The sequence below is a fragment of the Poeciliopsis prolifica genome, unplaced genomic scaffold (assembly GCF_027474105.1).
Source record: "Poeciliopsis prolifica strain line A6 unplaced genomic scaffold, Auburn_PproV2 SCAFFOLD044, whole genome shotgun sequence".
NCBI classification, from domain to species: Eukaryota; Metazoa; Chordata; class Actinopteri; order Cyprinodontiformes; family Poeciliidae; genus Poeciliopsis; species Poeciliopsis prolifica.
In genome coordinates this window covers 2,846,869-2,862,907 of record NW_026562419.1, presented here as the reverse complement: position 1 = coordinate 2,862,907, position 16,039 = coordinate 2,846,869, and the positions used below count along the sequence as shown (strand labels likewise).

The 16,039-nt window shown below is 42.7% G+C and overlaps 1 protein-coding gene across 1 annotated transcript; it reads left to right on the top strand.

Annotated features, from left to right (window-relative positions):
• The first annotated feature begins 424 nt into the window (after positions 1–424).
• On the top strand, positions 425–14,785 carry LOC129376497 (uncharacterized). The gene is made up of 20 exons (XM_055056110.1): positions 425–669; positions 1,139–1,239; positions 2,220–2,420; positions 2,497–2,585; positions 2,758–2,857; positions 3,669–3,712; positions 4,019–4,096; positions 4,189–4,385; positions 5,484–5,548; positions 5,642–5,748; positions 5,870–5,972; positions 6,675–6,774; positions 8,795–8,834; positions 8,909–8,960; positions 9,084–9,204; positions 10,335–10,416; positions 11,028–11,145; positions 12,496–12,584; positions 12,849–12,924; positions 14,711–14,785. Exons 1-20 carry the CDS (start codon positions 447–449, stop codon positions 14,783–14,785), a joined length of 2,061 nt encoding a protein of 686 aa, XP_054912085.1. The 5' UTR covers positions 425–446.
• Positions 14,786–16,039: the final 1,254 nt, after the last annotated feature.

Sequence of the window (16,039 nt, the reverse complement as noted above, 5' to 3'; positions counted from 1 at the left end):
TTACAGCATATTAATAATTAGGATTTTATTATGATTTATAACTAAATAAATACAAATAAATTAAGAAATAAAGTTGGGAATTTTTAAATAGATAAACGAGGAAATGGAATTAAAACATTAATTTATTTTGTGTTTTAGCAAACATAAATCATTTATTTAAAATAAACAGCAGAAGAATAGTAATAATCATATGTTTTGTGATAATTTAATGAATTAAACTCTCTCTGCCAGGAGGTTTTAATTGCATGACCGTTAGTTGTTGTGAAAAATATAATTTCTCCTGATAAAAAGCTCAGAATTATTAAAATATTATTAATCTACTGCAGAGCGGAACCTTCGTGGTGCGTTTCCAATCGGATTGTTTTTGCTGACGCACCAGCGGGGCAGAAGTTTGGACTTTTCTCCCGTGTTTTCCCGTCCTGCTCAGCGGGGCGGTTTTCTGGAGCATGTCTGGGCTTCCTCGCTTCCTCCGCTTTTCGCCCTCAAACTCGGAGCGGATATGGCGCAGAGGAAGCGCAGACAAGTGCGTCGGTTTGTCTTCCAGAGCGAACTTTCTGCGGCCCGGTGGAGCCGACCCGGACGGCAGAGGCGAGTCCAGGCGGTACAGCAGCTGCAAACCGGTCCGGATCGGCTGCGCCTCCGGGTTCTGGGGGGACACGGCCACGTCGGGTAAGAACTGGCGGAGGGTTCGGTGCCGCGGAACCGCTCAGCTGCGGGGCATTTCCGGTTGGTTAATAAACAACAACCTGCGGGTTCTGTAATGATGCGTTCTGGTGTTATGATGCTTTGCAGAACTTTTCCCCCCTTAAGCACCTCGGTTCACTGGGACTTTAGGTGACAGACTCATTTACTTTGACTAGGCCACCTTATTGCAGCTTCCCATCAGCTGTGCTTTCAGGTAAAGAGTACAGTTTGTTTTCCTCCAGGTAAAATCAGGGTCAGGATTCTTCCACCTGACCTCTGGATCGCTGACCTCTTGTTGCCATGGCAACAGAGGCTTTGAGCCTGACCCACTTAAAAGCCTCCAAACATTTTGGTTCCTGTGACAACATTTAAAGAAACACACACAGCCGGAGCCAGAAGGTCCGGTGGTTCTGCTCCTCTGGGCCCGCTGATCGGTCTCTGGTTCTGTTTTCAGCCCCTCAGCTGATCTACGGCGGGAAGCTGGACTTCCTGGTGTTCGACTACCTGAGTGAGATCACCATGTCCCTGCTCACCGCCGCCAGGACCAAGACACCTGTGAGTCTCACCTGTTCAACACTCACCTTTTCAACATTCACCTGTTCAACACTCACCTGTTTAACATTCACCTGTTCAACACTCACCTGTTCAACATTCACCTGTTCAACACTCACCTGTTCAACACTCACCTGTTTAACATTCATGTTTAACATTCACCTGTTCAACACTCACCTGTTTAACATTCACCTGTTCAACACTCACCTGTTCAACATTCACCTGTTCAACACTCACCTGTTTAACATTCACCTGTTCAACACTCACCTGTTCAACATTCACCTGTTCAACACTCACCTGTTCAACATTCACCTGTTCAACACTCACCTGTTCAACACTCACCTGTTTAACATTCACCTGACTATTTAAAGCAAACCAGACAAGCACCAAATATTAGTCTTAAAAATTCTTAAAGATTTTTATTTATTTTTTATTTTGCTTATAATTTCTGTATTATAATTTCTTGGTTTTTGTCCATAATTTATTTCTTTACTTTATGGCAATTATATTTTTCTTTATCATTAATATTTTTTTCCTTTTTAATACAATAAATAATGTAATCTGAGTTATCCAGTCTATTTCGGCCATGAAAGCAAAATTAAAGGCTTGACAGAACGTCATAATTTCAACTTTCAAAGTTGTAAGTTTGAGATCCAGTCACAGTTATGAGAATCAATTATTTGATTGAAAGTCATAATTTCGAAATTATAAATAATAATTAAATTCAGAAATAATGAAAAAAATCCTAATTTTGATTTTCTACTTCATAATTTTTATTGCCACTTCAAGACTTTAAATTATAACTTCCTGTGTGGTTTTATATGTTTTCATGGCAGTAATGACTTCCTGTCCTGATCTGCGTAAAAACTTTAGTTTTTATCTGAATCAACAGATGAAACATGATTTTCATCTGCAGTTGCAGCTCGGCGCCTGCAGGTGGTGCTGTTGTCCCTGCTTTAAAGCTCGTTCTCTCCTTCCTGCAGAACCTGGGTTACGCTCTGGACTTCGTCCAGGTGGCTCTGGCTCCGTTCATCAACGACATCCACAGGAAAGGTATCCGTGTCGTCAGCAACGCGGGCGGAGTGAACCCGCTGGCCTGCGCTGAGGCCATACAGGAAGTCATCAAGAAGGCGGGGCTGGACCTGAAGGTCGCCGTGGTGACCGGTGATGACCTCATGCCCAGCGTATGACGCCTCCTCTGATCTGACGACACGTCCTGAGAGTTTAAGTTGATCTGAGATGATCTCTGGTTTCCTGCAGAGGAGCCTCCTGTCTGAAGTAAAGATGGCCGACGGCGGCGGCAGGCGGCCGCTGCCTAAAACGCTGCACAGCATGAACGCCTACCTGGGGTACGAACATGGAAATATAGATATAAAGATGAACTGATCTGTTTACTGATGTATTTTATTTATTTATTATTATTGAATAGAAAGCACAAAACAAAACCTGATGTAATTTTTGAATCATAAATGCCTTAAATTTACCGTAAATATCCTAATACGATTCCCTTCCTGTGTTCAGGGCCGAGCCGATCCGCCGCTGCCTGGACCTGGGAGCCGACGTTGTGGTGACGGGGCGCTGCGTGGACAGCGCCGTGGCTCTGGGACCGCTCCTGCACACGGTACAGCTGACTGACTGTAGAGGATTTAGGAAGCGCAGAAAGCAACTGCAGAAAACCTGCATCATGAAAAGCGCATGCAGAAAGATCCCAGGTTGGGATTTGAACCCAGGACCTGCTTGCTGCTAGGCAACAGTGCTAACAACTCCAGGTTTAAAGCATTGAAATCCAGATGTTGCTCACATTTCTTTAATTAATACATCGCATCACTCAAAATACACTGGCATAGCATAGCACATCATAGCTGCAGTATATTGTAGCATAGCATGTGGTAGCATTAAATGCTGTAGCACAACACAGTATAGCATTCTGTGGAATAGCACATTGTAGCATAGCATGCTGTAGCCTTGCATACGGGATCATAGCATGCTATAGCATAGCATGCTAAGTGGGATATTATAGCGTAGCATGTTGTAGCCTATCATTCTGTAGCTTAGCATAGCACATTATTACATCAGTACATAGCTGAACATATTACATAGTATTTAGAAAATATTTCATTTATTTTTATAACTTAGTATAGCATAAAATAACATCATGTTCCTAATAACAGCCTAGCATAGCTTAGCATACTGTAGCATTTAGAAGATCTTTGGAGGGATTTGAAATCTGACAGAATATCCTGCCATATTCGGCCTTTCACTGAAAATGACTCAGTTATTTTCCCAAAGTTTGGTTTCAAGTTAACTCTGAACTATTTGTGGCTAAAGATTTATGTAGAAATAATAGTTTGGTTTCCATCGCAGGACTTTATGGCTGTTTTAATCTGAGTTTTGTTCAGATGTGACTTTAAGTCAGTTTGTTTCTGTTGCAGTTTGGTTGGAAGAAGGACGATTACGATTTGCTTGCAGCAGGAAGGTAAAAAAACACAAACACTAGAAAATCCAGCAGGATTTAAAATAAATATATATTCTTCCTATTCAAGTTTTTATTTCTTGCTGTGTAAATGCAGGTGGGTTTTTTTGTACAGCTTAGAGCAGCAAACACATAAGATCAGACCAAAAACAATCTTATTGTAACACAAACGTTGCATAATTATTATCATTATCATTAGACTGGTGGAAAAATTAAGAAAAAACAATTGAAATGTGAATAAAAACATAAAATAAATGCTGAACCCAGAAACATGTTTTTGAATCTCGTCGTTGTCGTTTTGCGTTTCAGCCTTGCAGGTCATCTGATTGAGTGTGGAGCTCAGAGCACCGGAGGGATCTTCACCGACTGGCACCAAGTTCCCGACTGGTGAGTTTCTGATTTTCGTTCATCCATCTCCAAATAATAACTGTGTTTTGAGGAATCTTTCTGGTCACAGCTGCTCTCTGCTCCCCTCTCAGGGACAACATGGGCTTCCCGGTGGTCGAATGTTCCTCCGACGGATCCTTCGTTCTCTCCAAGCCTCCGAAAACCGGCGGCCTGGTCTCCTTCGGAACCGTCGCCGAGCAGCTGGTGTACGAGATCGCCGACCCGCGGAGATACCTGCTGCCCGACGTCATCTGTGATTTCAGCCAGGTGGCGATCCAGGAACTGCCCGGTACACACACACACCACACACACACACACACACACACACACACACACACACACACACACACACACACACACACACACACACACACACACACACACACACAGTCCTGAGGACATGACCACAGTTTGAACTGCTGACTGTTTTCATAACCCTGAAAATCTCCTAAACAAATGCATCTGGAGCTTCGTTTGGCCCCCTGACTGAACCCTTCACCCTCCTCTGAACCTCCATTAAACTCTCTATCAGCTATCAGTCACAGATTTTCCTTTTATAAACCTAAACATGGATCCGTCAGCCCCGGCCTGAACCTTTGGGCAGCAGCGCCTAACCTTCCCTTGAACTCCAGAAACCTTCTGCTGAGCTCCTCCTCGCTGATAAAACGCCTCATTTTCTGCCTGTTGGTCATTAATTCAGGACTTTCTTGATTGATAGAGAGAAACTTCACTGCTGTTGCCAGATTTCTGAAATTCCACCCTCAGGTCTCCCTCCCTCTGCTCAGCCTGAGTAAATAAGAGCTGTGTGTGCATTTTGGTTCCAGTACATCCAGAATATTTCACACATGTATGTCAGTGACCCGGTTACATCTCGGTTAGTGAAGATGAGGGAACAGAGTCAGCAAATGAAAAACATGTTTTTCTACAGAAATCTGTACATTTTATCCCTTAAAACCAGAATCAGCCGTTAATGTTTGAGCAGTGATGGGAACTTCCAGCTGGAAAATATAAATACTTCAGTCTGATTGGACCTCGTTGAACTCAGAGCCGTTTGACCGCGAGCCGACCCGTCTCGGTTTATCTCTGGACCTTAACGAGGCGGGTTGGGGAACCAGAGACGGGTCAGTCTGCAGCTCTGCGGTGAACAAAACGCTGCGGGACGAAACCGGAGGAGAGGCGGCGTCCAGAACCAGGACGGTCCGCTCCGTAGATCCAGACGGTTCGGATATGGAGACAACAGAGGACACAGAATAAATCATTTAAGAGTTTATTAAAAACGTTAAATTATAAAAAGTGTTTAGAAAATAAAAAAATACATAAACACTATTAAGAAATAGTTTAAATATATGTTTTTGTGTCTCAGTGATGTTGATAAGTCGTGTTTCAGGTGTAGACGGAGGGGCCGTCAGAGTCACCGGCGCCAGAGGTTTGGCCCCCTCTCCTGACTACAAGGTAAATCCGCAGCGCCACCAGCAGAGGGCGCCACCAGGAGGAGACGGGACTCCATAGCAAAGGGTTAATGGTGATGTCATTGCCGGCGTCCAGGTGTGTGCCACCTACATGGACGGGTTCAGAGCGACGGCGGTGTGTCCGGTGGGCGGGCCCAGAGCGGCGGAGAAGGCCCGGCGGACCGCGGACAGCATCATCAGACGGTGCGTGCAGGAGAACCGACCCAGCTGGACGGTTCCTCTCATTCTGTTCTCTGGGTTCTCTGGGTTCTGATCACATAAATCATCGCTGACTGAGTTTAACGGGTTTGTTCTGTTGGTTCAGAACCAGGAGGATGTTTCGGCAGTTGGACCTGGAGGATTTTCACTCGGTTAATATTCAGGTTCTTGGAGCTGAAGACACTTACGGCCCAAACGCTTGCAGAAAAGTAAGAAAACCAAACAGAACCTGAGATTCTGCAGGTTCGGGTCCAGTAATGGTTGGTGTTGGGTTGGAACATTGTTTTACATTTTTACAATTTTTCTCTTTCTACCAAAAACTGGATGACAAAAGTCTTCAGTCTGGTTATTTGGTTTCTACCAGCTTTTATTTTGAAGGACAACTTTGTCTCCAGAGACTTTATAAGTAATTTTGTTTGTTGTTTAACATTTAAAACGTCTTCCAGTTCCAGTGTTAAATGCCCATTAGATTTTAAAGTGTATTAATGTTGTGTTCTTTCATTATAATGATCATTATTGAAAATGGTCTCAAAGCAACAGAATTATTAAGTTTATTCACCTTAAGGAATGTGTTCTTCATTAGGGGATTATTATATTTTACATCCAGCAACCTTTGTTTTCCTGACAGGCCTGTTTCTACCAACGTATCTTTAGCATAATTGATTTAAAAGATGAATGTTTGCTGCGTGGTTCCTCTGTCTGCGTCTCGGTGTCGGACCAACTGGGTCAGGGTCAAAGCTAAGCCTGTTTCAAGCCTCTGAACTCCCTCTGTGTGTCTCTTGTTCTCTATTCGCCACAGACGCTGCCGTGAACCTCGGCTCCCCGCCTGGAGCCTCCTGCAGAGGCTGCGGCGGAGCGGCGCCGCCAGCCTGCAGCGGATCAACCTGACTCTGGTCTGTGTCTGTGTGCAGGACTGCAGAGAGGCCGTGATCTGGATGGCCGTCCACCACCAGCAGAAGAAAGCGCTGGAGATCTTCTCCAGGGAGGTGGCTCCCGCAGGAACAGGCATGGGTACGGAAACCTCTCCACACCCAGAGGCTCCCTCTGTAGCTACATGCAGAGCAACTGCATCTGAACGCCAAATATTACAGAGTATTTATTCTGGTTTCTGCTGCAAACGTCTTGAACATTTTAAATAAGACAGAACTTTCCGTCAACATGTTGGAGTTTAAGTCAATTATTTCAATTTCAACTTTGGGGAACATGGCTCAGTGTAAGTTAAAAATCTTTCAGAAAATCGTAAAAATAAATCAAATCGCATCAAATTGTATCGTTTTGAAAAATATACTGATATATATCGCATCGTGAGCAGAATATCGTGTATTGTTTTGTGAGATTATTGAATCGCTACACCCGTACTCCATGTATGTTTCTGATGAGGGAGTGACATCACAACGTGATGCAGACCTGAAAAAAGTCAATTTTACATAACACTGCCCCTTTAATTCAGGTGTTGTAATAATACTGCCCCTTTAATTCAGGTGTTGTAATAACACTGCCCCTTTAATTCAGGTGTTGTAATGACAACGCCCCTTTAATTCAGGTGTTGTAATAACACTGCCCCTTTAATTCAGGTGTTCTAATAACACCGCCCCTTTAATTCAGGTGTTCTAATAATACTGCCCCTTTAATTCAGGTGTTCTAATAACACCGCCCCTTTAATTCAGGTGTTGTAATAACACTGCCCCTTTAATTCAGGTGTTGTAATAACACCGCCCCTTTAATTCAGGTGTTGTAATAACACCGATCCTTTAATTCAGGTGTTGTAATAACACCGCCCCTTTAATTCAGGTGTTGTAATAACACCGCCCCTTTAATTCAGGTGTTGTAATAACACCGCCCCTTTAATTCAGGTGTTGTAATAATACTGCCCCTTTAATTCAGGTGTTGTAATAACACTGCCCCTTTAATTCAGGTGTTGTAATAACACTGCCCCTTTAATTCAGGTGTTGTAATGTACTTGCAGTAGAAACTGGACCATAGAGATGGTAAAATGTTGTTTTCGCAGCGTGAAACTCTGATTTAACTGATTGCGTGAGGAAAAGACAGAACTCAGATGGCGGCTCTGAGGATCCTTTCTCTGAGAAACTATTTGATCATTGGGGTAAAATCTGATCAAAATCCCTTGCGGTTCAGATGTGCGTCGATGTTTGTGTCTTTTCTGTGGCGGCTCCATTTTCTCCTGATGTTTCCTCAGCAGTGCGGTTTCCATCTGGTCCAACTCTTCCTCTGGTGCAAAGTTCAGCTGCTGGGTTGTGTTTTAATTTGCCTCCTTAAACTGACATTCATTCAGTTGTATGTGTTTTATATTTTGGCTGTCGTCGTTATGAAACGTCCTAAATAAAGTTCCAAAGCAGCTTCAGAAATCATCAGGAAGACGAGTCGCTCTGTTAAACCTGCTGGCTTCTCTCTGTACTTGTACTCTCAAATGAATCTTTAATTGCTGCAGCATCATATCCCATGATATTCAGACGATGTGACGGACAATCCCATCGTCTCAAACGGGAAAGACGGGCTGACCTGCAGTACCAGGCGTAACCAGCAGAAGCACCACAAACTGTTACGTAAAAATAAGAAATATTTCTGAAGTGTGAGTTTCACAATGTTCCTCTGGCCATCGGTCTCAGACTGCACGGCTGATTATGTAATGGTGTTTGTGAAGCAGAGCGTTTGCATGTATTTATGAAACGTGACCAATAGGAAGGCTCCTCCGCTTCCTTATCGTTGCTCTGCAGCAGAGTGGAAACCAAAATGTGAACCGAAGTTGGTCCAGAGGTTTCTGGATGTTTCTCTGCAGTCGGTGAAGTCATGCTGCCGTTAATTAATCGTCTTTGTTGTTTGGAAGTCAGTGAGCAGTAAACAGACTGAGTTTACTGAACTGCCGCCTTCCTCGGCCGGCTGCAGATAGCAGAGGTCACGACCTCTGGAGCCGCGTTCGGGTCGGACTCTTTCAACTCGGGGTGAACCCTGCCTGACTCTGGCCAGTTCCCGCTCTCATCTGATGACCTGAAATCTTGTTTTCTCCCTGCAGCTCCTGGACTCACCGGCATCGTGGGCGGACGACCCAGAGTGTGAGTTATTCCCCGTTTCACATAAAAACCTGAGAATCGACGTGTTTAAGTCTGTGTCTGGTTTATACTCACAGGTCTCCAGTCCTGAAACCGATTTTCTTCTTGCATCCCAAAGCCCAGATAAAGGTCAGTTTATCTCTGATGACCTGATGTCAGCAGGTCTTGAGTTTCTGGGAAACCAAAAACAACATGAAGCTGAAGAGCCTCCAGGTTTAACGTGCTCTCACCTGAAGCGCCAACATTCAACAGGTGGACATCCACGTTGCTGGACAACTGGTAGAGTCGCTTGTTGAAGCGGGACCGGACGCACCTGAGCAGCCTCAGGATGAAGCTCCTCCCACCTCTGGTCAGGATGAAGCTCCTCCCACAGGTGAACAAACGTCTCACGTTCTCTCAGTAAGTCCTGATTGGATCTGAAGTTCTGCGTGTTTCAGATTCATTCCTGCAGCAACGCTGGATTTCTATCGGCTGGTCCGAGTTCAGAGTGATCAGAACCTCCGGTTCTGATTGGTTCATCAGTTTATAGATGAAAACGACCTGGCAACAAGAACTCCTGTTAGTTTATTTTACCAACAACATCCTTGAGGGATTCTGGGTTTTTTAAGTTCTTGGTAATGACTTTCATTGGCTTGGTTCGTTCTGTTGGGACACATCAGCAGTCGACCTTGTTTTGATTTTATCACTGGTGTTATTATTATTATTATTATTATTGTTATTATTATTATTATTATTATTATTTATTATCTTGAATTGCTTCTTGTTTACCCAGATTGTTTTGTATGGATGATGAAGATAAACTACAGTATTTAGAGATTATTGTGTAAAAAATGTCTCTGAGTTATGAGTTTCACCTCAACATCAGGATCAATGTCGGTATTGATAACCGTATTAGTTGATTTATTTAAATTTCAGGTTACTTTAAAAAACCCTCAAGATGTGTGGTAATATTTAAAAACTAATCATTCATAATGCAGGACGTTCAGGGTTCTGTTCACCTCTGGCATCAGAACTAGTGTTGCTGGTTCTGACCCATTTCCTGTTTTCAGTGGTTTTGTTCTGCAGAACCTCAGGCTGTTCAGACGCTGCTCCTCTTTACAAAACCTGCATGCAAACTGCAGTGTTTTTATTTTGTGTATGCATTCACTTTCAGACGTGCTTGGAAGTGAACAGAAGTGGATCCATAAAACATGAAGTAGCTCCAGTTACAGTCATTATAAAGCACAAAACATGCTACTTGAAAACATTACAGGTTTCTAGAGTCTCAATTGATTACAGATGTCTTTGTGCACTCATTGTTTTTTCGCCCATTTCATAGATTCTTGACATTCTTAGCAACTTTTTACGAGCTTTTCTGGTTTGTTGAGAGCCTTCAGCTCGAAGTGAACGGGTTGCATTCGGACCACTGGCAGGAAGCAAACAGCTAAAGGCTGAATGTGTGTTTGTCTCTGTTGTGCCACAAGTTTCTGGGCCAAACACGCAGGTCTTTCTGGTTCCTTCCAGACCTGCCCAGTGGACCACACAGCTACCGGCTGGAGGACCTGGCATACACACAGCGGCGACAAAGGAGACTCGGCAAACATCGGTGAGAACCTGAGTAAACCTCAGCGCTGCGTCTGAATGCAGCCAAAGACCCAGATACAGAGCGGAGAGCTCCTCAGACAAGCTTTCAGCCACAAAGAGAGATTTAATAGGGAAGGGAGACCGCGACTCGTTAAATGGTAGTTAAATTTAATCTTTCAATGCATTCATGCTCTGATCAGATTCTATCAGCCCATAGCAGTTTAAACCAGGCTGTGGTGCCAGTATGAAGTGCGGCTGACCCAGGGTTTCTCAGACTTCTGACCTTTGGCCCATGATGTCACGCTCTTCAAAACTCCGCCCACTTCGCCATGACAGGCAGCAAACAACCAGCTCAGCCTAATTTCACTTGATTTAGTTGATTTCACTTAAAAATGGCCACAGACAGACAAACACTTTCTACAAGTTAACGATCTTATAGAAAAGTCTGATTACAAAGACATCAACGCGTCCAGCCATGGAGACACTGCTGCACCGTCAGGTAGCTAGCATCTCGTCTTTTGTTGGGTTTTAATGCTGCTGGGGCTTAAGGGGAAAATCAGTTTATGACATATTCATATAAATCATGTAAACAAGGTGAGTGTTAAACTTAAAATCCTTCGCTTGTCTCCGTAGGTGTGATCGCTCGCCATCCTCTCTACTTCCCTTACCTGAAGAAGCACCTGACTTCTTCTGTGGTGGAGGACTACTTCTCTCACCTGATGGAGCCCGGCGTGCAGAACGCCGTCACACGGTGAGAACAGAGGCTCGTACTGTGGGACTTTAAGCACCAAGTTGAGCCAGTAAGGCAGGAAAGCAGAGCATAAAACACACTTCATCTCTCCAGGCTCTTTGTTTCTGAGCGCTGAACAATTCCTGCTTGATTTAATCGTAATGTTGTGATCCTGGAATAGAAAAACGTTTCTACAGGGAGGGTTGGGCTTCTGCTTTACATCTGACAAAATGTTTTAACCCCACTGATGACGGAGCGGACCGTCCTGGAGACAGAACCCAACTAAACGTACAATAAAATGTTTTCCTCCCTACATATTGAAAAACAAGCTCCAAATTAATACAAATATTCTTACATGTGTGGCCACTTTTTTCTTTAATTTTGCAAAACAATGGCAATGTTTTTAAGAAACATGTCTGAGTTTGTCATAAACATGTGAGAAACAGCCGACAAAACTACACAATCTTATTTTCTGCCTCTGGTGCAAATATAAACTGAATAACAAGCAGCTCATCAGTGAAATATAGGAGTTTGTTTTCAGTAAATATTGAATTAAATCGATTTAAAATGACTGATCATTTCACTTATAATTCTCCCATGTTTTAAAATTTGTACTTTCTCATCATTATGAAGGACTTAAAACAAGCCGACATATCTTGCTGAAATGTTACTGGTATGTTTTGCCTTATTTGAAGAGAACTGAGACAATAGAAACTCCTGGTTTCTGGTTCTGTAAGTTTTTACATCAGATTAATAATCTGCATCAGAAATCTGTAATGGAAGTTTTTTGTGGCTCTTCATCAAACCAACGTCGATCTGCAGCTCCAGGTTTCTGTCTCTGCAGGTCAGTTGGATAAACAACATGTTGTTGTTCATTTAAAGTTACATTCACATAAATTCAGACACAATGAGAACCAGGTTATAACTTTCTGTTGTTTGAACTTTCAAAGTAACTGAGTGTTTAATCTGGAGCTCAGACTCAGAACGTGGCGTGGTTCTGATTAGCCCAATAAGAGTTTCAGGCTGTAAATCCGACTGACCAGCGCCTCCTTTCACACCTCCAGCCGCCCCCCGCCGCCACAGACGCTTCGTTAGCGCGCCTGCTGCTCGTTAGCGCTGCGGGCGGCCGCGCTGCCTCACCTTTAAACGCTTACAGACACACCGCTCTGTTTCTGAGGGTCGCACTTCGCCGCCATGCTCTCACACACACACACACACACACACACAACGTTACACTGTAGTGGTGATTCAGCCGTTCATTCATCACACATGAACTTCTGGTAAGTCCCACAGCAGGTCCAAGAAAAACACGGCCAGGCATGAGCGCATGAGCCGAGCTCTGGGTTCTCACTGTGGGGTCTGTGGTTCCAGATTCACTCTGCCGGGATTCATGGCCTCAACTTTGTCCTGACGAGCTCCCTGGGGGGGGAGGGGTGGCCTCGCTCCGCAGCGACCCCCAGGTAACACACACACACACACACACACACAGACACACACACACACACACACACACACACACACACAGACACACAGACACACACACACACACACACACACTCAGAGCTTCGTCTGCTCACTTCAAAGAGTGACCTCGGTGTCAAACCTTTACCTGAAGTTTTGCCTCTAAACCTGCAGACAGACGGGAACTTTCTGCTTGTTCAGCTGTTTTCTGACCCGTTTCTGTTTCCTGTCCTTGTTTTGACCACCTTTCCTCCCACATGAAGGTTAAACGAGTCCAGACACCTGAAGGTTCACTCAGCACTGAGGAATGTCAGGGAGCTGCAGATGAACCAACAACAAGTAGAAAACCTGCAAAAAAAGACAGATGATTTTCTACTGAACCTTTAAAATCTTATTAAAACCTTAAAGGTTCTTTGAACAGGCTGTGATACGTCTACGGTCTACACAAAACATCTTCATCACATTTTTGTACGTAAACATTCTTAGAGGATGAAACTCTGTTGAAAAGCAGAAGTAGCGCCTCCTGCACAATGAATAAAACTGCAGCAAGTCGTGTCTTGACGGTAAATCAACAACATAAAACTTGTTTTTCCAGCAGCCATTGTAACCAGCTGGTTTTTCAAACCGTGCATTTTTCAGTCAGCAAAAAACAAAGTTTTTGTCAGAAACGTGTTGGGTGATTATTTTAAATGTCTGCTTTGTTTTTAGAAGCAGTAAAAACCCAAACAGTACAAAAATCCAGCAAAATGTGAATTTTTCTAATCGTTTCCCCATAAATCAGCATTTTATCGCATTTAATCTCAAATTTCAACAATGTTCTCTAACGGAGCAAGAAAAGTTATTTTATGAATTAATAACTTCAACATAAATGCAGAAACCAGAGGATTTACTGTCTTCCATTAAATTTTATTTCAAAGTTTTGTTTGTTTTCAGTTGATGAAAATTGACTCTGAAGAACAGAATAATAATAATAGAGTTTTATTATTTTTAAAGCTTTGAATAAAATTTACTTCTGTTTGTTTTTCACCTTCAGCTCTTCCAACATGTTGGACAAAATCAAATTAAAAAACACTTTATTGATCCCAGAGGGAAATTACTGACTTCACCTCCTTTCACTGGCATCTTTACTGATATTTTATGAGCTACGTTTATTGTTTTACAATGAAATGTTCAATCCGAGGTGAAACTTTGACTGAAACACTCATTTTGTTTTATTTGAACAGCTTCAGTTTTATGTCCTTGTCTCAGACATCAAACTGTTTGTGCAGGACTCGGCGTTCCCAGTCAGATCACCCAGTAGAGTCTGAACTCCCAGTAACTGCTGGCTGTGCTGTGACAGCAGCTCTTTGTCGTGTCACTTCCTCAGTGAGGAAATCCCTTCTCGTTTCAACAGTCGATTTGTTGAGGAGTTGTGACATGCTCTGCTTTTGGTGCTTGGTTCTGTTTTAGTTGCATGTGGAAGGAAAATGTGGAAACGGTTTGTGAACAGGTTGATGTCCAATTCAGCTCAGATGCAGACAAACACTCAACGTTCCTGAATGTTGTTTCACTTTGCTGAATGCCACAGTAATGAGAAAAGGATGTTTTTTTCCTTTTGTTTGTGCCGTCAATGTCAGACGTTGACATGGACTTTGATGAATACGCCTTTAAGCAATTAGTGGAACCCAGATGAGGATGCTGTGGCTTCATCAGGTCCATTTGAGTTAAATCAGGCCAAACCACTGGAGGTATTGTAATGGGAAAACCAGATATACGTTGCATAAAGCTGAAAATCCTGATTACAGTTTGGAAATTAACTCAGGAACAAAGATTTCAGTTTTTAGTCCGATGGATCTAAAACTGACGTTTCAGTAAAGAAACCAAACCTTCTTCTTACCAAACCTGTCAACGTTTAAACATCATGTTTCTAAAGCTTTGGTAAACCTTCATGGCAGTGATACTGGAACCGTATGATTGTGGTAAAATGTGAGACTGTTGGGTTTTCTGTGAAGGTAAAGATTCACTGTTGGACTCTGCAGTCTGTATTATGTCTCTGTAACTTTAACTGGTGCAGATTAAAGCTGAAGCTGATTTAAATGTAATAACATGAATTCCCACGCTGACGCTTGTTGTTTGGTCTTCCCAGGGAAAGGCCTTCGGTCAGATGCTGCTGGACCTGAAGCTGAAGGGACTGCCAGATCTAAAGTCCCTGGTGGACTGAACCGACGTCCCGCTGGGAGACATGAAGGTGGACACAAAACATTTCACCTCAACAGGAACACAAAGGATCATTTACGCCTTCAGATCGGCTGAAATGCAGCTGCATTTCAGTCACAAACATTTGATTTATTGTTTTTATAACATGAAATTTGGCACAGATTCACAACCAAAGGAAAAACTCCAGCGATGTGTGGAGTCAGGTCGGCTTTGCATGATCGTTGTTCATGTTGGACTGCTAAACGAAAGTTTTAAAATAAATGAACTCCACTGTCAAAAGAACTGAAGCGTCTAAAATCAAACCCAGCATTAATTTAAATTATTTTATCACCACTGAGCCGCAGTTATTTCCCACCAGAGCAAAGAGTAAATCTGATCAAAGCAGCCATTGTTTCTGTGGAACAAACCAAACTGTCATCAGCGTAAGTGATGATTCACTCAGAAACAGCATGGAGGAATCAAATGCTTTGGGAATTCACAGAATGTACAAATCCTGACTGATTGCAAACATATTGATCCAGACGATACTGATCGATCAGGGAAACGTTTACATACAAAAGCTGGCGGAGATAATAGCATGTTTAGCTAACTGTGATTTACAGGTCAAGTCCAGATTTCCACATTTATTAAACAATATTTTAAATACGTTTTGTTCTGATAAAGATATGTAGAATATTTTAGACTCAGTTTGTCATCATGTCGGCCTTAAAACCTCCTCATTCTGTGCAACATGACTCAGTGTTTGTGCTCAAATCTGCCAACCTCTTATGTTCACATTAATTATCATCATGTAACTTTAATATCTAAAATGCAGAAACAGTAAAAAGCCAGAAGTTATTGGACAGTAAGTGATGATACAAGGATGCTATACAGAGCCAAAGGGACAAAATGTTATCAATAAATGTTTCAATAAGACAATATATAGAACATATGATTAAAATGCAAACTAATAGCATGCAGATTATTTCTTGGTTTGTGTAACTCCAGTGACATTTGGTTAAAGGTTTAATGATGTATTTATTGATATAATTTTGTCCCTTTTGGCCCTCCGTAGGATCCAGCCTTTGTTGTTTGGAGGTGTAACTCCACCAGTGTTTCCCTCTAACAGTTAAAAAATATCTGAGGTTAATTTTGGATGGTAGAGATTCTAAAATGTAAGAAGTGGTGAAAAATGTTGCTGTGTGGAAATGAATATTGATTTTAATTTGAAAGGATCCCGGTCGCCATGGTTTCCTTTACACAAATAATATTCATATGT

What these genes read in the sequence shown, in the direction of transcription:
- LOC129376497 (XM_055056110.1), top strand. Translation starts at nt 447, where the DNA reads ATGTCTGGGCTTCCTCGCTTCCTCCGCTTTTCGCCCTCAAACTCGGAG. An exon ending in CCGCCAGGACCAAGACACCT is followed by an intron (nt 1,240 to 2,219) that starts GTGAGTCTCACC and finishes TCCTTCCTGCAG; the next exon opens with AACCTGGGTTACGCTCTGGA. An exon ending in GGCGATCCAGGAACTGCCCG is followed by an intron (nt 4,386 to 5,483) that starts GTACACACACAC and finishes GTCGTGTTTCAG; the next exon opens with GTGTAGACGGAGGGGCCGTC.